Genomic DNA, 20,234 nt, shown 5'->3' with positions numbered 1-20,234 from the left:
TCACTTTATGGAGTGAAATGTGATTATTTAATTTAATGAAGAAATTTCCCAAACTTCCTATCAAAGGAAGAATTTTGACTGACTTGTATTTTATGATAAATAATTTGTTATTTGAGAATATGACCTGTTCATTCTGTCATGCTTATGTGGCTTTGCTGTGATCAGCCAGGTTTTGCCAGACTTGAAGGACTTGACTCAAAGGGAAATTCTTGTCTTTTGATGTTAGGGATTCAAATTGTGCTCAAAGAATGTTAAAATAACCTGCATTTAGTTTGAGGAGAGTTCAGGTGTTTCATGAGGTGCTGAGAAAGCTTCTACTGTCAGATCTGCACTCTGGATGCAGCCTGGACTGAAGTGTGTTTGAAAGGAAAAGCCACAGATATCCAGAGTTTTTCCAGGTGCTGAGACTGACAGTGCAGTGGCTGGCATCACACTCTTGCTAGACAGCAGTGCAGCTCCTGAAATGTCACCTCTGGGGGATGTTAAGGAATACACAGTTCGTGAAGCCTGAGCTGTCATTTGTCACCCTAATGATGGGGTTAATGTCAAAATGCTTACATTGACAACAGACTGTAGGAAAGCACTGCTGTCACATATGCTTTGGGGAGAAATAAGGACTTTTCTTTTTCCACCCTTTTTTGATGTGCCTCTACCTGAATTCCCAGCTTGGGCAATTGTACTGAATTGTCTATATTCTGCTTAACGTTTTTGTTCTTAAAGGCTTCTTTTATACATTTTCAGTAATTAAAAGGAAATGAAAAGCTACTTAATCTGTGTTAGAGACAATAAACGAACCATAGGTAAGAACCTCTTATTTTAAGTTTTTAACAACATTTTCACAGTAAGTATCTTTGTTCAGTTGTGAAACAGTTAATCTCTATTTCTTGAAACCAAAGTTAGGGCTCACATTCTTGCTAAGTTAGTCCCCAGAATGTGAAGAATTGATTTGTGGTGCTACACCAGTAATGCTTTCTCTTTTCCCTTTTAGAAATACGCAACAGAAGAATGTTTCTTTTTTGAACGTTTGGAATCCAATAACTATAACACTTACCGCTCACGGAAATACTCGGATTGGTACGTGGCACTGAAAAGAACTGGACAGTACAAACCTGGACCAAAAACTGGACCTGGACAGAAAGCTATCCTTTTCCTTCCCATGTCTGCTAAAAGCTGACTTCCATGGCAGATTCTGAGCACCAGTGCCACACAGCACTAAAGATGTCGCCTTTCCTACTCCTCTCTGAAGTAGCCAAATATAAGCAATTATTTGCTGATATTATAACTACTTTTGCAGATACCAGATTAAACCATGAATGTTTCATACTGTCTTTATATTGCTCTTTAAACCTATTGTGCCTGTGTGCGTGGAGGTAAAATGACTCGCAGAATATATTTTCAGGATCAGTAACACTTTTGTTTTCTTCTAGGTACCTATGTATTTTATTTACCTTATGCTTGCTTTACGGAGTAGAGGAGACCAAACCTGATGCACACTCATAGCAATAATTACCTTTAAAAATAATTTATATCTTAGCTTATTAGAGAATAATTATGTTCTAATAATTACCTAAAAATAAGTCCACAGATAACTATAATATTCAACACTGCAGTAATTCTAAATTATTACTCTAAGGAAATGTGAAATGTATTGCTATCATGTCATGTTTCTGTAGGGCTCGGGCAGCTCCCTGTGGTAGAGCTTGTAGAACAGGCCTGTGTAGACAGCTGGGAACTCCCTCATGGTTATGTCAATCCTATCAAACCCTTCCCGGTACCCGAACAGTAAGAGCTTGGCCACGTTGCTGGTGATGGGCGTGGTGTTTTCCGTCCTGGCCAGCTCCTCCAGGTCCATCCACTCGCAGCGGAGGCACTCGTGCTGGCAGAAGCTGATGCGGAAGGAGGAAGGCTCCATGCGGCAGATGATGTACATGTCCGACTTCCCGAAGGCTCCGGGGTGCTTGTGCTGCTGCCTGATGCTTAAGATGGACTTGAACTCTGACTTGATGCCAGTCTCTTCAAAAACCTCTCGAACTGCTGTGTCTCCTGGGTGGAAAGAGCAATCCTTGCAGTACATCTGAGAGTAACTTAGCACTCCTTAAACCTTTTGGAAAGGTGGAAAGCCTCCTATGCAGCGTGTTCTCTATTCTGCTTCATAAGGTTTTCAGAATGTAGGTATGTTTTTACAACACAAGGATAAGCTAGTATTTTGATTCCCAAACAACAGTAATTGCTGTGTGCCTTTCCTGTGTATATCCTACAGAATTACTTTGGTAATGCTGTGCAGGGTGTGGTTTGTAATGGACACTGATGGCTGATGGCTCCACTGATCTGTTAAACCAAGACAGCACTGCACTGTCTTTGTAGTCCTTTGGATCCCCATCCCTCTCCTTGCCCCTGCCCAGTCTCGGGTTCAGATCCCGTGCAGCTGCACCTGTACTGATGTCAGACCTCTTGATCAGATCCGTTTCACTGCACTTCACTCCAAGGGGTAACAAAATGGGTAGAATTCTTTTCAGAAAGTGAAAGTTGGTGCCAGATCCTTTTCAAGATGTACCGTAGGAGTCAGGTGGCATTTCAAATATGCCACAGCACCAGTGCAGCCCAGAGCCTGTTCTTGCAGGAAACGTGCTGTAAACATGCTGCATCTGTGCTGCATGTGTGCATTCTGTGTGCCCCAGCCAGAGTGAGGTCAGTGCTAACATTCCTCACCACAAACGCAGCAGGAACTTTAAGGGTCTACAGGGTCTGTGTGCTGCAATTACAGCCAGAGAACCACCCACCCATCCAGGACTCCTCCAGAGATATTTTTCTCTTCAATAACAAATTGAAGAGCCCCTAAGAAGTTTTTTAATATTCCACTGATTTCTCCAAAGTCTGCAGTTTCATTTAGTCAAATCCTACTCTTGCCTGGGGTTAGTACTGGTAGGTTAAATACTGGCTTTTCCCAAAATAATGTAACCTCCTGGTCGTCTCTGGTTTGAGAGGTCAATGTCCAGAACTGTTGTGCAATGTTACCTGCTCCTGTTAGTTCATTTTCAGTAAGGAATGTGTGCTGGCTTGCTTCCAAAAGCAAATGCATTTTAAAAGACTCGTAGAGATTCACCATCCTGTGAAGGCTTGCATCTTACCAAGTCCGAGGGGAACAAAGCAGATGTTTCAGGGGTAGTTTCAGATATTGGAAATAGAAACTCCCTGTGGCAGGTGGTTTTGTTAGTGGGCAGGGGGCTACAGAAGTGAACTGAGATCGTGAGGAATGCTGAGGCAGGCTGTGGTTAAGAAACTTGCAGTAATGATGGATTTCATTTAAGCTTTGAGCTTTGCTTTTAGATGAAGTGCCATTTTCTGTTTCCGTTTTATTTAAATGTGTGTATATATAAAAATATCTAATGACAATTAAACTAGAAGGAACACTAGGCCTGGAGTTTCGGAAATTGTCAGATACAAAAATGTGTGCACTTTGCTTAATCTGCATTATGAAATTGGTGTCACTTGCATGAGTCAGTTTGCACTCATTTAAGTAGGCAGCCAAGCATGTTGTCACTTCATGTAACCAAAGGATTTTAAGCAATGTAATTGCAATTTTTAATTGTAATTTAAAATTTAGTCCCGTGAGTGACTTGTGTTTTTAAGGTTTGATGTAAGAATGAAAAAGGAAAATGAGGCTCTATTATATTTTATGCTTGACTAATTTATATCTTTTTGTAATATAAGATGTGATGTAGAGAATCGTAACTTTTATTATTCTGTAGTTTAGAAGTGGCAGGAGGGAAGCTGTAAGGCACTTTTCTCCTGGGTGGTTTTCAGTCCAGGCTCCAGCCATAATCTCACCTGTGAAGTGAGGGATGGCTGCTGTTGTACTCTGCAGCAGTATCACTCTGGGGAGTCCCACTGGAATGCCAGTGCTGGTCATTTGTTGTTCCCTTGGGTACAAAAATCCTGCTGCTGCTGGCACTAGAAGTGAGAAGGAGCCTGGCTAGACAGCAGCCATGGCATTTGGGATTCTTTTGAAAACGTGGATCCATTTCACCCTGTTACATTACATTGTCCAGCAAATATTTTGGATTTCCATCACCAGGTTTGACAGAAAGACTTAAAACATGACTCATGAGTTACAAAAACCAAACTCAGCCATATCCTGACAACCAGCAACTTTCTCCATGTATTGAAATAATAACTGGAATACAACCCCACCACACATTGTTGTAGGGAGGCTGCTAAACCAGGAGGTATTTCTAAGGTACGAACAGTCAGGAAGCCTGGGCTCAACACCCAGCTTAAGTAACCAGCCTATGGATCACGATTTTAAGGGCTGAGATACAAGGAGAAAAAACCCAAATTTTCTCTCGTCATAAACACCCTGTTCATTCACCTGTGAGGATAAACTGCAGCAGTGCTCATCAGCTGTGCTGTGTTGGAGAGAAATGAGAAGTTTCCTCAGTCCAGCACTGTTTGCTACCACAGGAGTGCTTCACATCCCTGTTGGGAGGAGGTGCCCACAAGACTGAGGCCCTGCACTTCAGCCGGGCCCTGTGCCGAGGAGCTCTTGGTTCAAACTAATCAAGTGAAGGGGATGGAAGGAAGCAAGTGCATTTATTGGAATGGAAATTTTTGCTCAGTCCATCCCTGAGGTCACTGCCCTGGATTCCAGTGTGAGCTGAGCGCTCCCTGTTTCAGTTTTATTTGGGCTATATATGGATTACCTTAATCCTCTGCACCTCTGGCTCATATTGCAGCATATCTGACCAGCCTACAGAAACAGCTGGGCTCATGCACTCAAAGAAAGTGTGGAAAAGAGTAAATGTTACAAACACAAAACTTCTTTGTCCTGAACATGCTACCCTGTTAGCATTAGGGTCCCAGGATTGTGTCACTCTATCTATTCCCCATTAATTCAAGGAAACAATCCATCACAGGAGCAATGTGGGTCATGCTGTATTTCAGTGGTGTTCATGTCTTTATAGTTCTGTTGATGGCTGACTTGTTCTCATAGGACTTACCAATGTCTTCTCCTGGATTAGCCAGACCTCCTGGAAATTTCCATGCGTTTATAGTCTGTATTGGAGGAAAAATCCATTAATGAAGTAGTCAGCCTATGTTGCACTCTTTAATAAGAAGGAGACAATTAACACAAACTTTTTTTTTTGTTGAAGTTGCAGTATTGTTATTTTATAAATATCAGTAAGTAGAACTTGTTTGTTCCTGCTGACAGGATGATTAGAGACAGCTACAGTCTGTAAGAACTATGGGAACAAAACACCTACTGATTGAAAATACAAACTGTCTAACAGTCATTAGACAATGTTGCTGCTAGATAGAGTAGTTGAATATTTTTTTTAAAGCTGCTATAGACTATATAATCTTATATTTAATCACTAATGTATTCTACTTCCATTGTTTTGGCTTTTTAAAAATGTATATATATTTAATCTTGTAAACAGGTATTATGATTGTACTGTTCTATACTGCACTGGCTTTAAGATGTGTCTGTAATGATCATTTAGTGTAACTTGTCATTTTCATGGAATACAAGAAATGAGGGCTTGTGTGTGATTTATGTATAGAAACATTTATTGACAATAAAGTTCAATATTAAAACGTGAAGTGCAGGCTTGGTGTTGTTACTCACGCTGCTAAAGGAGTCCCAGTCCCTGCACCTCTGGCAAGAGCACAAAGATTTGTAGGCTTTACCTTTACTTCTATGTACTTTCTATTTCTTTCCTTGTTAAAAGTTTATGTAGGAAGAAGTTACCCTTCTCCTAGAAATAAATGCAGTAAAAAGGCACACTGGCCCAAAAAAAGCTTTTTTTGTCTATGCAGCATAGCAGGGAAACTGTGTGCTTTCCAGTGATTTGAAACCCTAATGACTACATTGGAAAACTTTTTTTTTTCCTGGGCATTCTTAAAGGGCTTGGATAAGAATTTAAAGTAATAGATTAAAAATAGTGCAGATGGAAAACACATATATTTGCCTATTGGCTTTCAGATTAACTTTTAGTTCCTGGAAATCTTTGTGTGCTGTGGAATTGTCCTGTCACAATTAAACCAAAACAACTCTTTAAAATTCCAACAGCTGTTACTATTTTTTTTTTTTACTCTCATATCTGTTCAAGATATTTACTAAGAGGTAAGTATGCACATTTATATTTCTGTGTATAAAAGGGTAAATACATGTCATGTTTCTAATGTTTACAGTGTGCTATTCTGTCCCTGAAGACTCTCTGGAGCTGGAACCACTTTTGGAGTCTACAGCATGAGAGGCAGGTTTATGCTTTAATTGGTAATTGTTGAATTGCCTGAAAGTCCTCCTAAGACCAAGTCATCAGCATTTTAATTTATTGCAAGTAAAAATACAAAATACAAAAATGAAAAATAGACATCTTTTAGTTACAGGAAACAAGTTCAGAGGAAGAGAAATACCCTTGTCTTTTGTGTTAGAAACTCAACATGTGGTATGATGGAACCTGCCTATGAAAGCACTCTTTCACTGAAGTTCATTAACTGTGTTGTAGGTCCTAATGAACTGATCTCTTGGGTCCTGAGGAGAAAAGTCTTAGTAGCTATTTCAGGAAAGACAGGAGAATGCAGCCAGTGAGATTCCAGCAGAGTTTTAACTGTATAAAATGAAAAATATGCATCCAAGTATATTTCAGTGCACCTAGATAAGCTTTGATTGTTTCATGTTAAAATGGCAATAATCTCACTCTCTCAGAGAGTTAATTAATGCAGTTTTATCATGAAACACTTTAACTTGCAAATGGAAGCATAATGGAGGCTACATGTCCCTTGAAGCCTGAGAGCCTTCTGCAGCAGCTGAGTTAGAACCTGGGTCAGTCTGACAGGGGCTGGCAGATATGTCAGAGATGGCTGCTCGGTGACCTCAAACCACATCACAGGAGCCACCCTCACCACAGCACTGCTCTGCTCTGGCATCCTCCGCAGTGAGGGCGGGCGCTTCCGTGTGTGAGGAGTTCAAGATCTGTGCACCTGCTGGGCCAAGGTGGTCTCCAGGTCATGGCCAGCCATGCTACTGCTCGCTTAAAGCCACAGATATGCCTGGAATTTTGGAAACCAAACCAAATCAGAATCCTTCTCTCAAAATCTGTTTCAAGCCATGGGGATTTTCCAGAGGTCTGCATGGATCCAAACAAAGATCAGGAACTCCTGGGTCACTTACAGGGGAAAACAGAAAACTCAAAACAGGAAGGATATTTAGTTCTGCTGAATCAATCTGCAGTTATAACAAAGCTGTTGATTTTTAGAGTTGGTTTTTTCCCCCTTAATATGGAATTCAGCCATCTGTTGCTAGATGTGTTTAAGACACTTCTAAAAGGAAGTAACTTTTTACTATCACAATTTTGGACTGGAATAAAAATAAAATATATTTTGTTTTATATTACAGAATAGGCTTATCTAAATGAACTTCTCTATTTTATAATCCTGTAACAAACTTACCTTATTTTTGTCTTGTACAACCAACACCTTTCCAGTGCTTTCATCTAGAACAGCACCTGGTATAGAAAAAATATTGAAAAAGAGGAAGTGTTGGACAAAGTCATTCAATCCTAACAACCAAAATTTAACATGTTTTGATAAGTATAACATGTTTTAACATGTTTTGCTAATGTACAGATAGCAAGGTTTATATGGATGAATCACAAAGTGGTTTGTCAGTGGAAAATGGATGCACAATAAAATATCACAAAGAGCTTAAGTACCCCATATAAAAATTCAAAGTTGGCAGTACCGAGATAAATAATTGCAGCTTTTAAGTTCCAGATTAGACAAGAAATGAAAAGAAAAACTTGCTTGTGTTAATATCAGAACTAAAGAATGCAAGATCAAAAGGTTACCCAAACAATCTGGCAAAGCTGCTCATTTCAGCAGAGACAGGCCTGTAATCTTCCTCAAATAGCAGAGAATTTTCCAGTGACTGTGGCTGAGAAGCCACCCTTAAGGGGGGGATGAATGTTTCTTCAGTGAAATTCATGACAAAGCCCCCACCTGCTGTAGTGGAGATTTAAGTGGTTTTGGGTTAATAGATAATGTTCAGCTGTGTGACTGTCTCTGAAATGGCACTACCCAGCTAACAACTCATGACAAAAACTGCACCATAATCTGAGTCAACTTCTTCATCAAAAAGTCTTGCTTCCAAGCAGAAAAGTGACACTTCCACTTGATGAAAAAACCTGTCTGACTGAGAAGTGCAGCTTTTCCCTAAGTCCTCATGCTCAGCCCATGACTTTCTCCCGCAGATTACAAGTTTTTCTACTTTCTGGAACCCAAGTGCTTTCATGTTTTATTATGTCATACTCACTGGTCATACTTTAAAAATGTCCTTCCCTTACAACAGGTATTTTTCTCAGATTTTAAAGAGCGCTGTGGTGAGCAGGATGAGTGCTGTGGTGCAGCTTACCAGGATCTTTTCCACATCAGTCATGCAGGGCTTTCAAATTAGAGGTTAACGGTAACAAAACGCTCGCGTCATTTTAGAGCAGGAGGAGGAGGAGGAGGAGGAGGATACAGGCACATCTGTGATGACATGTGCATTTAAAATGCTATGGGGAACTATACCCACAGGAAGGAATTATTAAGGAGTGAGCGTCCAGCTAAAAACATCCTGTTTTTTAATAATACATGGCAGAGTTATGTGTAGGAGGATATTTCAAAGATGAAGTACCAGTCTTCTTTCAAGATATGTCAAAGGACATGCTTTAGGAGGGTAGTCACATATCTGCCTCCCCGTGGCTTGTGACTTCATGATTTCATTCCTCCTGTAAATACTTAGCAGTGTCCAAGTTCAACTACTGTAATGATTAAAAGAGGCAACAAAAGGAAAGCAGGAGGAAGTTTGTGATTAGAGGATTTGTTTTCTAGAAAAGCTATTCCTCAGCCAAAGGGTTTGCTGTGACCAGGGAGGGCTGGTGAAGGCAGGAAACTGCTGTTTGAATCAAACAGAAAGTGTGTTTGCTCTCCTCTGTTCCCCTGAAACTGAAGCCTGTGAATGTCATTTTTGGCAGTGAAATTCCCAGTGAGGTGATCAGAATCTCTGCTAGGGGATACCTAAATCCAGAGCAAGAGGGAGGAAAAAACAGTAACAGGATTTGCTGCCCGGTCTCATGTTCCCTTGCTGGGCCACACGTGGTTGCCATCAGTGAGATTAGAGTGACTGCCCTGGATTGTGGTTCTTAAAACTCTCCCTCCTGCTACAAATGTGGTATCTGGAGCTTTAGTTCATCCAGTGCCAGGATGACTTTCTGGAAAGGTTTATACTTGAAACCCAACCAAGTAATCACTATTACAATACCACTTGGTTTTGAAGGTTCTCTTTTGGGGAACAGGCAAGAAAAGCATTTAAAAACCAAAAAGAATCCCTTAGATAACTCCAAATAATGAGTAATGGAGGAGAAAAATATCATTATCCTACCTGTTTTATTTATGACTGATGTAAAAATGCATGCAGAGATGCTCAGTGTTGAGATGCACCTGTCAACCACAGAATGAGTGCAGACACCACTGCTTGCACTCTAAGCATCAGCAGGCAGGAGCAGGTATTTGTAAAACAACTTGGGAACTACTTTTAAGTCACTTTTCAGAAGTGGCTTATCAAACCTATCCACCTCCATCTTCCTGTGCAGTTTCACAGTAATGCAGCTGCTCAGGTTAGATTTCCTTAAGTACCAGGACTGGCCAAGGGTGATCATCCTATGTGTGTGTAGGCTCTCCTCCTGGAGTCCTTCAACTCCAAGGACTTTGTTTTAACAAGTGCATTAAGGTGGTAGCAGTGCAAATAACAGCTGTGTTGTAAGGTTTGTAGACTTTGTGAGGGGGAAGAAAATGCCTTTCACATTTCTTCCTCTCTTTTTACTTTCCTTCCTCAGCTTGTCTCTCATGTCATTGTTGCACACTTGCAAACATGTCATATTTACAAACGTGTCACTTTGTGGATATATTGGATATTTACAATCATGTCACTTTGTGGATATGTTGCATATTTACGAACATGTCACTTTGTGGATGGCAGGCCACATCCTCCTCGGAGGTGGAGCATTTTGGAAATGCTTTTTAAAAAGACGTTAATCACTTCATACACCAGAGACTCCTCTGTATCTTTACACATGTGGAAAATCCTGCCGCCTACAAACGGATGTAGTAACTTAGCTGGAAGACACATCACACATTCCACTATTTCTGAACAATAATGGCCAAGCCCAATGAGTAACATTTGCTACTCTCTGCTTGGCCACTCTGATCCAGTCTGGTAAAACATGACCTGACCCCGCTTATTCACACCTTTGTCATCACTTGGCTGCATGGTCCAGAGGCACAAGCCCTGGCTGTGCTGCCTTTGCTGCGTGGGAAACTCCAGACAGGAGGAAAAGCAGCTGCTGGTCTACTTGGCAATGAGACTCACTACCTGCTCCCTGTTCCTGTGCTGGCTCCCTGCTGGCCAGCCAACCACTCTCCACATCTCTGCTTTCCATTGCAGGATGCTCACAGGACTGACTCCTGCGCTTCACTGACTGCCCACAGCTTTGGGACGGAGACTCTCACCTGAAAATTGCTTTTATTTACTGCAGACATGTTCTAAAATACTTTTTGGTTAGGGAATAAAGAAAGCCTTGTGTTTGACTCCTCCCCAATATCCATATTTAAATACTTTAATATTTCAAGAAAATGAATTACAAATAGAATGGACCCTTTCCACTACTCAGGGTCTCCCTCCTAAGGTAGAAAGACAATGGAATAAACCTACCAGGTGGTATCCATGCTGCTTAGTGTATTTTTGGGATGTGTTGCAGGTCCACAGACAGTAAGCAGAACAAGGACAAAAACCCCCACGTGGCAGTCATTATTTCACACTTGTTTACCTGCCTAGAATGCTTTCCTGAAGTATTTATGTCCTTTAAAGAAAACCCCAATAATGACTAAAAGCGTACATGTTTGAAAAATGGTAGCAAAGAACACATACATTGTATGTTGTGCAGTTTTAAAATCCATACAAGAAATTCCAAAATCTGTATACCTGCACTTACCAAAGTTTTTTTTAATGTTTTCTTTCTACTTGCAAAGTGCAGTGTTTTGAAGCACAGCTGCAAATTATGCTCTGAAAATGTATTTTTCAATATTTGTGAGTCTTTCAAAGTTATGATTTTTCTTACAGCTCTTTCTGATGCCCACCAGGGTCACAACTCATTTCCTTTCAAGCAGCAGTTCAGCTGGGCAAGTTCTATGCAGAAAACCTCTCTTTCACTTAGGTTTCCTCACAAGGAGCAACCCGGTGCTTTCGTGAGGAGAATGCACTGTCCTGCTCCAGTTTAATGCCACATATTTTAATGGTGAGGTCTCCATACCTCAGGAAAACATGCTCCAACATGTCCATTGACAAACTCCAAGGCCGCCTTCAGCATCCACCCTGCCCTCTGCTGGCCTGGGAACCGAAGACTCCCACTACTGATGGCAGCAGCACTGCTTTGTAATTCAAGGGTTTTTCAGCCCAAGCTTCCTTTCACCTGACCTGCTGCCACACAGAACAAACCATCTTTTGTCAGTTCTTCCTAATTAGATTTTTCAATTTGCTGTTTATGGGCCTTAACACCACTTGGAAGAGAAATAACACCCCACAGAGTCCCTGCCAGCCAAGGACAAACAAGTCAGGGCTGCAACTGGAGAGATGTGCTCTCCCCAACCTCGTAATTTCTGTGTGTTAATGCAACCCTCATCCAGTACATCAGGGCTCCAAACCAATCTCCGGTTACAGGTAACTGAGTGATGGGATAGGTAATGGCTTATCTGTGGAACTCTGCTGAGTGAGAGAACAAAACCACTGGAATTTGGTGAAGCTAACTTCAAGATGACTGTATTTTTGGCTCATCATCAGTCCCTTGTGCTGTGCTGAATGAAAAAATAAAAAAGAAAAGAGGGGAAACCGTCTTGTCGAGCTCCTTGGAAATTTTCTGTTATGGAACAACTTTCTAGCTGTGGTTGTGGGAGGCCTATATGGATAAGAGTATGGTGTTTGTGATTTTCTTTTTTAAAATATATGTTTGGATTAAAGATTCCTAGGCACAGCTTAGATCAGCTTTCAGACCATTGCCATTCAGACTAATAGCTGCTTTAGCTTCTGAACAATCCATTTTGGGTCAAGTCTTCCCCATTTACAGACATTAACTTCAACACAGTTTAAACAAATATACGTATTAAGCACACAGAGCAGAGAAGTGCTTTTTTCTTTACATTGGTGGTTGCTTTTTCATTCCAAAATGCAGCAGCCAGCTGGTTTCCATGTGCTGGTTGCACAGAAGAACAATTCCTACTGAACAGGCTCCTAAGGGCTCCTCCAAGACTTTCTGTGGGTGCAACCACTCCTGTAACTCACCTGCAACCCCCAGCTGGTGTGTGGCGAACCCTGGCAGCCTGCTGGGCCCCTCTCCCAGCCACAGCGTCAGGGTGGACGAGCCCTGCTCAGCGTGGTGGAAAGCAAAGCCTTGGGAAGCAGCCACTGCCACAAGGCTGCTCTGGAGGATGGGGACACGGAGCCAGACAGCAATCCGGCCTTCATCCCGCCACTGAGACACGGACTCTGCAAGAGAGGGAAGTGAGGAGGGTCAGGGACCCCTTTGCCCTTGGCCTGTGTTGCTTTAAACTTTACCACACACTATAGCCGTTGGTAATGTGCAAAAATCTGTATTTTCATGTAATTTACCACAGGGTAAAACTATTGTTGGCGTGAGAAACTCACCGCAGTCCGAGAGGCTGCCAGGTCGACATTTTATGTGGTACAACTGGGTGTTCACGTGCAAAATGACAGCTTTTACATTTAGGGTCTGTCATGAGAAACAGGGGAACTACTCTTCTGGAGTGCTCTGCCCAGTTCTGGGCTCCTCAGTACAAGGAAGATAAGGAACTACTGGAGTGGGTCCAGTGGAGGCCACAAAAAGGATGAGGGGTCTGGATCATCTCTCTGTGAGGGGAAACTGTGGGAGATCGACCTGTTCAGTCTGGAGAAGATGAGTCTCAGTTGGGATTTCATCAATCCATCCAAATACCTCAAAGGGGGGTGCCAAGAGAATGATGCCAGACTCTTTTCAGCGCTACCCAGTGACGGGACAAGGAGCAATGACCACAAACTGAAACACCTGAAGTTTCACCTCCACACGAGGAAGAACAACTTCACAGCGAGTGGCAGAGCACTGGCTCGGGCTGCCCAGCGGGGGCGCGCAGTCTCCTTCTCTGGAGACATTCCAAACCCACCTGCTGCGGTTTGTCACTCCTGTGTCACCTGCTCCGGGCGATCGGACTGGATGATTTCCAGGGGTCCCTTCCAACCCTAACTATTTTACGGTTCTGTGAACGATCTGTTTTCCTCCTGCCAGCGCCCTTCACCCCATGGCCGTGGCTCAGGCTCCGTGAGGGGAAGGCGGCGGCTGAGAGCGCCCCCTGGCGGGCGCCGCCGCCCCTCACACCGCCCCGCCCGCCCCGGCACTCGGGACCCCCGCCCGGCACTTGCCCCGCAGCCATCGCCCGAAGGCGGCCCGCTCCAGCCGCGGGGAGCCGCGCAGCTCGCCCAGGTCCACGCTCACACCCCCGAACTTGTCCGTCCTCGCCCGCAGCCCCGCCAGGGCCGCCCAGCCCCGCGCCCTCCGCAGCCCCCGCCACGGGCCCTGCCATGGCGCTGAGCGGGGCGGGGAGCGGCCGCCCCGGGGGCGGTGCCGGCCTCTGCTCCGGAACCGCTCCGCGCCGGCCGCCGGCAGCATGTCCGCCTCCTCTTCCAGAAGGAAGAGCAAGGGGCGCCCAGCCGCGGGCGGTGGCTCCCCACGGGATGCCCACCTCGGAGCTGCCGCGGGCGGGCCGCTGGTGCTGCGTGTCGCCGACGCGGTGGAGGCAGGTACGTCGTGAGGGAGGCGGGCACGGGCAGCCCCGGCCCTGCTGCCTCAGCCCGGCGCGCTGAGGGCGCCTGGTTTGAATCCGAGTCCCTGCCCAGCCACTCTCCCGGCGGCTCAGGAACGCGGGACCAGGGGATCTCCCACTTCAGGCCCCCATGAAACCTGCCCTTATCCCCGTGGAAGGGTGCCGGCGGCAGCGAAATGCCGGTGGAAAGGGCGGCAGCCTGGGGCTGCCCGTGTTCCCAGCCCCGCCGGCGGCACCGCCTCGCGGGGGGCCGCGTTCCCTCAGCGCTGGCGCCCTGAGGGCTGGCGAGGCTGTGCTGCCCGGGGAGCGCGGGAAACGCCGGAGTTACTGAGGGGAAGGGCAGAAAAAAAACTGGGTTTTTTTTCCTCCCGAAAACTTTAGGAGATGACAGAGTCCCGAAGATGCTGCGCAGAGCGCTGGCGCAGCTGTCGCTGAGCAGCATGAAGTCTGCGGATCTTTGCATAGGGAGGCCGGCCCTACTCACTTCCGCGGATGGGCGGCAGGAGGTCAGACCCTTTCTTGACCCTATAAGTGCTTTTCCCATGCTGTTAGCCTGTTCCTGTTGTATTCCATGGAACAAGCATGGATCATGTATTGTGAAAGATGGTGAATTTGCTCTTCCATGTTTTCTGCACTGTAGTTGCATCTTTATTCTCCGTGTTGGAAAAAATCCATGCAGCTGATTTTTTTTCCTATAAATTTATAAGTTATATGTGAGTAAATGAGTTGTATATTATATCTTGTATAAGCACACACATCTGTTTTACTTGCAAATAAAGTGTATAGTTATTTGCTCATTTTCTTTTCACTAATTCATAACTTGTTCTAATCAGCATAGTGTGTGCTTTTGAGTCATCTCCAGAATGTGTAGAGAGTCTTTATGGAATTCTTTATCACATTTGTAGGCAAAATATAACCCCATTAATTTTGAAATTGTCTTAGATCAAATCTTAAGAGCTCAGTCCCCATTGTGCCTTGCTCAGTGGAACCAGGTTTTAACCTAATCCTTCATATTAAAGCATTGCTTACCTTGACTGGAAATGAGAGGGGCAAGACCTCAGCTAACAGGTGTTTGCTTTGAAAACTCTTCCCAGGTCTGTACTGCTTGGCCCACCCCAGGCTTCCCAGGGGGGAAAATTGGGCTGGCTGAAACCACTCAGAAGAACCTGAAAGTAAATCCAGGTGATGCCCTCACTGTGCAGCCTGTGACTGGTGCAGTCATCCAGGCAGAGGAAGTCGATGTAAAGCTGAGGTATGGAACCTGTTATAACCTTACTGAGGTTTTTATTCGACCAGATCCCTTGAAAATGTTGTCGTTCTCTTATCATTTCACAGAGTGGGCATTTGGGTCGTTGTAGAGTCTGATTATAGTTATTTCCTAAATAAAGTTATTTTACAGTTACTTTTGTAAGTGTAACTGTGATGTGAATAAACATCCCCATTCCCAGGCAGTCGTTTGCAGTTTTTTTTCCACGAAGAAATTCCTCCTGATGTCCAGAGAGCCATAGTTTCATGTAAGAAGCAAGAACATAAATTACTAAAAGAATACACTGAAGTCCCATTGCTCAAGTAATTCCTAGGTTTCTAGATGCTTTACAGGTGTAGTTCATTCTCTGAAAATTAAACACCTCTGGGTAGTGCTCGTATGCATAATTTAGCTTTTCCTCCACTTCAAAGAATCAGACCCCAACAACGTATAGTTAACTACGTGTTTACTCATCAGGAAAGGCTCTGATCTATTAAGAGGTGTCCTCCAAATTAACTTAATACACCCGTTTTCCATCAAGCTGCTTTTTTGACGGCTAAGATCGAGCAGCGGCTTTCATTGGCGGGCTTGGGGCTCCCCCCGTTGTTCACGCTTGGAGTTGCAGCAGCAGCAGCAGCAGCGTCTGCTGTCAATGCCCTCGGTGCTGCAGCTTTTCAGCCTGCAGGTGTGCGAGTGCTCGCGGAAGTTTGGGAGCTCCGTCTGCAAAATGGGCATGAAGTGAGTCTTGGCTCTGAGTCAGCTAATTAATCGGAGTGTTTTGGTAGTGGGTGTGCAAGTGCTCAAGGCATTGCTTTAGTCAATAAAAGTTGTGTATGTGTGTTTGCAAGGCTGAAAGAGACCTGCCTGATCTAAATTCTTCTCAATTCAGTACCTGTAGCAGTGATTAAGATGCTTCCATTGTCTATTGGTGATCCTAAGAAATGATAAATACAACATAGGATTTTGTTAGTTACACCATTTTGTTTGACAAAACTAGCTTAAATAGGTACACTTTTGTTACTCTGTGTCTAATACCTTCAGGGTTAAGTCCATATGATATGAAGACTGTGAGGTGCTGTGGACTGTGGTTTTGGTTTTAAGTGCTTGGAAAATCAGTTTTTTCCCTTCCTACCACAGGGACAAAGATGCCACTGTTAATGCTGAGGAAATGTCTGTTTGTCTGCTGAGAAACCTTGGTATGAGTTTTACTGCTTCTCTTTTGACTGTTCAATTTTTGTGGTTCTGGATACAAGAGCAGGGATTTTCCTTTTATGTTCTTAATCAAGGGCTTGTGGCAAAATAGGGGCAAGTTACTTTGTTCACACTTTGTTCAGGGATCTGTCTTGGGCTAGCTGATTATGTCATGCTGCAGATATCTAATTTGCATTAGTTGTGGTTCCATTTCTCCTGTCCCTTACTGGTATTGCTGCCTCAAGTTGGGAGTGTTCAGCACCCATTGACAGCCTCCAGGCTGATACTGCTGTGGTGCACTCCAGAGTTTACTTGCACTGTGAGGGAAAGAGGGCACTGCTGCACATTAATAACAACATTAACTTGAAATTCCAATCTCTGAATCCCATTTTTTTTTGTGTTGGTAGTAAATAAGTAAAGTTGCTCTTCATTGGGTGGTAGGTGTACATAAGGAAGGCAAAAAAAGCAAGGTAAGTTATTGAAGGTAGTGAATACAAAGGTTTTACTTATTACAATACTAATTCCAAAATCCTCTCTTTGTATGAAATTTAAAAAGGTGAAATTCATCATGAGTTTAAATGCGGGGAGATTACTGGATAAACATTTGTCAGTATCATATGTAGAGTCTGCTTATGCACAAAAAGATCATTCAAAGAACCTGAAATTACCTCGTAATTGCCTTTTGTTTTGTTAATTTATAGCGCTTTCTAAGCTTCCTGATAAAGAATTCTTCTGATGCAAGAATATCTTGAGTGTTAGTTGCTGCCAAAGTAGATTGAAATAGCATCATCTTTGTCTTTTTCTCTTCTTTAATCTTCTCACAGATGGGAAAATAGTCCTGCCAGGAAACCTCTTGGCTTTCACTTACTATGGCAAACTTTGCAACATCGTGGTGATGAAAGTGAAGGGGACTGACGGCGCGGAGCTGATTGCCCAGGGCAGCGCCATTCCCAGCGATTCCCATGAGCCAGACCTTGAGAGGTCTGATTTGGAGAGCAGTGCCTTAGACTTGTCCTTGCAGCTGGGCAGGATGGACATTGGTGACAGTCCAGGGGTTGCCTCCATGAGCACCCCGAGCAAAGCCGTGGATCCAGGCTCTCCAGTCACACCCAGCGCTCCAGACCCCGGGCACGGAGACGGAGCCAGCAGGGGAGATGGTGCAGGCCTCACCCAGGATCTGGAGCTGCCTGGGGAAGGCAGCACTGAGGGACTGCCACTCACTGGCAGAATTGGAGCAGTGAGCAATGCAGATTGTTTTTACTTCATTTCTTCAAGAACTAAAATCAATTTTATTGAGCCAAGGACCAGTGCAGCAGAGGATGGCGAGTGTCAGTCCCGGGTCACCTATGACATGATAGGAGGCTTAGGCAGCCAGCTCAGAACTATTAGAGAAACTGTTGAACTGCCCTTGAAGCAACCTGAACTGTTCAAGAGCTATGGTATGATGCCTGAGAGTTGGCTTTCTTCATTAACTTCCTTCTTTAACATGACTTTTATTTATTTTTAAACACTAATTACTCCAGGATTATGCACCGAATTTTATGTAACTGATCTGGTAAACTCGTGTGTCCAAATGATGTCAAACTGCTTTATAATTACATTGTGTGGATACTGTGGAGATGTTCTGGTTAGCCTTGTGAAAACCAGTTGAGCAGGGAAGAAATGCGTGTCTGCACCGAAGTTCAGGCGTGCATGAGCAGAATTTATAGCAAATAGGAAAGATTTCTGTACTTGGACACTTGAAAGGAGCAGTTGTTTGTGTTGTCGTAAGATTTTGTGTTGGTAGACTCAGTTGATCATATCTTTTAAATGGAGGAGAACTCAGATTAATTCTTCTGCTTTTTTTATCCCTGTGTGTTCCTGCAAAATTTCAAGGAGGTCTTTTGAGGCTGTTTACTCAAACTGCTCATGTGTTCAGCATGGAATTGCAGGGTGGAATACCAGATACATTTACTGTTGCCATATATAAAGTTGTAGGTAATATATATAAAAACTTGGAGGATTTTTGTGACTGTGCTGTGCATTTATCACAAATGGCTGTGTACCTTGTTGAGTTGTGCATTGCTGTGAGACAGGGCTCTTTTACCTATAAATACTTATTTACTCTCTTGTCTTGGAGGTCCTTTATTTCTCTCTATGACCTCTTTCCCCACACACAGGGGAGGTGATTTCAGTGGGGACAGTTTCCATAGCACACAGGTGGCTGTTTCCTGGCCATGATCCACAGGTGTCAGTGGGGTGCTGTGAGGCATCTCCATCATGAGTGGTCCAGCTCAACTTGGTCCAACCCCAGCATCACCACAGGGTTTGCTTCAGCATGAGTGTTCTTCATACCTAATCCCTGAAGCTTGAGCAGATTCTCTACTAATCCCATGATGGATGAGGATGTTTTCTCAGCAGTTACAATCCTTTAGCCCCCATCCAAACGTTGGGAGTCCTTGTCTGCTCCTGGGCAGTGAGGCTGGAGCTGAGGTGAGCCTGTGGTTCCACAGCCCCGTTTATTGCCAGTGCCAGAAACACCACAGGAGGGAGCAGCACGTGCTTTAATGGGCTGGTGTGAAGGAGCCTGTCTGTAGGGGGATGCTTTTATTTTTTATCCTTTGTCAGAAGGCAGATAATTTTTTCCCTTTTCCAGTGTATTAGTTTCTAAGATTTGGGCATGTGGCCTGCCCTTGAGGCATCCTTCCCTGTCTGATTCCCAGTCCCACCTGATGTTTCTTTGGTTGTGTTTCACCAGTGTCTTTTGTGCTGGGATCAGCCTTTGTCAAATGCTTGTCTTTTTGCTTTCTAATTCTTCAACTTTTGTTTTTGGCTTTTGTGGCCATTTAATTTGGCTTTGCTGGTCTTAAGCTTTCTTTGGTGTGCTCTTTACGTGGGATCACAGTTGTGTTTCATGCAGTTTACCTGTATTTTCTGTCCAGCTTCAATTGTACACAGCAGTACCTTGTTCTTCCAAAGTCCCTTATGTTTCTGTCTCTTTGGCTCTTGGCATGTGCCATTAAATAGGCAGATTCATCCTTTTAATGTGTGTTTTTCATCATCTTGCAAACATTCCTAAATCAAGCCTTACAGTATCTCTAGAACTTTCTTGGAGTGTTAAAGAGAAGTGGTTTTCTGATGAGGGAAATTTGATATAATGACACTGTAAGAATCGTGGAAAACTTAAAGGGGATTCATGGATGTTAGGTACTCAACTGAGTAATTTTCTTGAGAAAACACAGGGAAGGTTATAAAGAACTGCTGAAAAATATAGTGATTTAAATAGGTGCTTTTTAAACAGAATCTTTTGGACTTTAAAAATACAAAATGTGTATGTATGTCCCATTTAAGAGCGATCTTTTCCCTGAAAGCCTAATTCATCATGATGACATGTCTGTTAAACGAACTAATGCTGGGGTCAGGCTATTACTGGTAGTAACAGGGACAGTGAAGTGTGCAAGTGCAGGCTGGGCCTGGCATTTATCACCAGTAACTTCTTTACTCTGTTTGCCTGCATGTGCTTGTCCCAAGGGATCCCTCCTCCTCGGGGAGTGCTGCTCTATGGCCCTCCAGGAACTGGGAAGACCATGATTGCCAAGGCCGTCGCTAACGAGGTTGGCGCTCACGTTACTGTCATTAACGGCCCTGAAATCATAAGCAAGTAAGTGCACCCACTTTATTTGCATTAATTCTGTAAATATAGTAGCCCAAAAGGTACCCTGGCATCACTCCATCCATTCTGGAGAGATGTAGTATTTGCTGTGGGTTACCTGCCCAAAAGAGTCAGAAACAAGTGGGAAAGGGTTCTTTCAAGTAGGGCTTACATTTTTTGTATTAAAAGATGTTTATTGGACTTGGCCAGGAAATTTGTGTAAGGTGTGGACTGAATTAAAAGATGGGATTAAAACTG

General features: G+C 43.7%; 3 protein-coding genes across 7 annotated transcripts in view; 2 read left to right on the top strand and 1 right to left on the bottom strand.

Annotated features, from left to right (window-relative positions):
- The window catches only part of FGF2 (fibroblast growth factor 2), a 45,328-nt gene extending 39,727 nt beyond the window's left edge, over positions 1-5,601 (top strand). For all 5 annotated transcript variants that reach the window (XM_036381708.2, XM_054514516.1, XM_036381709.1 and 2 more), the window contains one exon: positions 989-5,601. In XM_036381708.2, the coding sequence (XP_036237601.1) occupies positions 989-1,174 (186 nt within the window). In that variant the 3' untranslated portion in view covers positions 1,175-5,601. The remainder of the gene's footprint in view (positions 1-988) is intronic.
- Positions 1,655-13,661, bottom strand: NUDT6 (nudix hydrolase 6; the record flags this gene model as incomplete). Its single annotated transcript, XM_036382664.2, has 5 exons — positions 1,655-2,043; positions 4,998-5,052; positions 7,453-7,508; positions 12,377-12,580; positions 13,508-13,661. Coding segments are annotated over 5 exons (858 nt in total), but the record flags the coding sequence as incomplete, so codon positions are not given.
- A 5-nt stretch (positions 13,662-13,666) lies between these two features.
- Positions 13,667-20,234, top strand: part of AFG2A (AFG2 AAA ATPase homolog A) — a 161,287-nt gene continuing 154,719 nt past the window's right edge. The window contains 7 exon segments of the mRNA XM_036382982.2: positions 13,667-13,742; positions 13,745-13,885; positions 14,290-14,414; positions 15,003-15,160; positions 16,292-16,350; positions 17,170-17,784; positions 19,856-19,985. Of these exon segments, the coding sequence (XP_036238875.2) occupies positions 13,667-13,742; positions 13,745-13,885; positions 14,290-14,414; positions 15,003-15,160; positions 16,292-16,350; positions 17,170-17,784; positions 19,856-19,985 (1,304 nt within the window).

Source organism: Molothrus ater, chromosome 4 (assembly GCF_012460135.2).
Source record: "Molothrus ater isolate BHLD 08-10-18 breed brown headed cowbird chromosome 4, BPBGC_Mater_1.1, whole genome shotgun sequence".
Classification (NCBI taxonomy): domain Eukaryota; kingdom Metazoa; phylum Chordata; class Aves; order Passeriformes; family Icteridae; genus Molothrus; species Molothrus ater.
The sequence above is the reverse complement of the archived record's forward strand: the minus strand, read 5'-3'. Positions and strand labels throughout refer to the sequence as shown.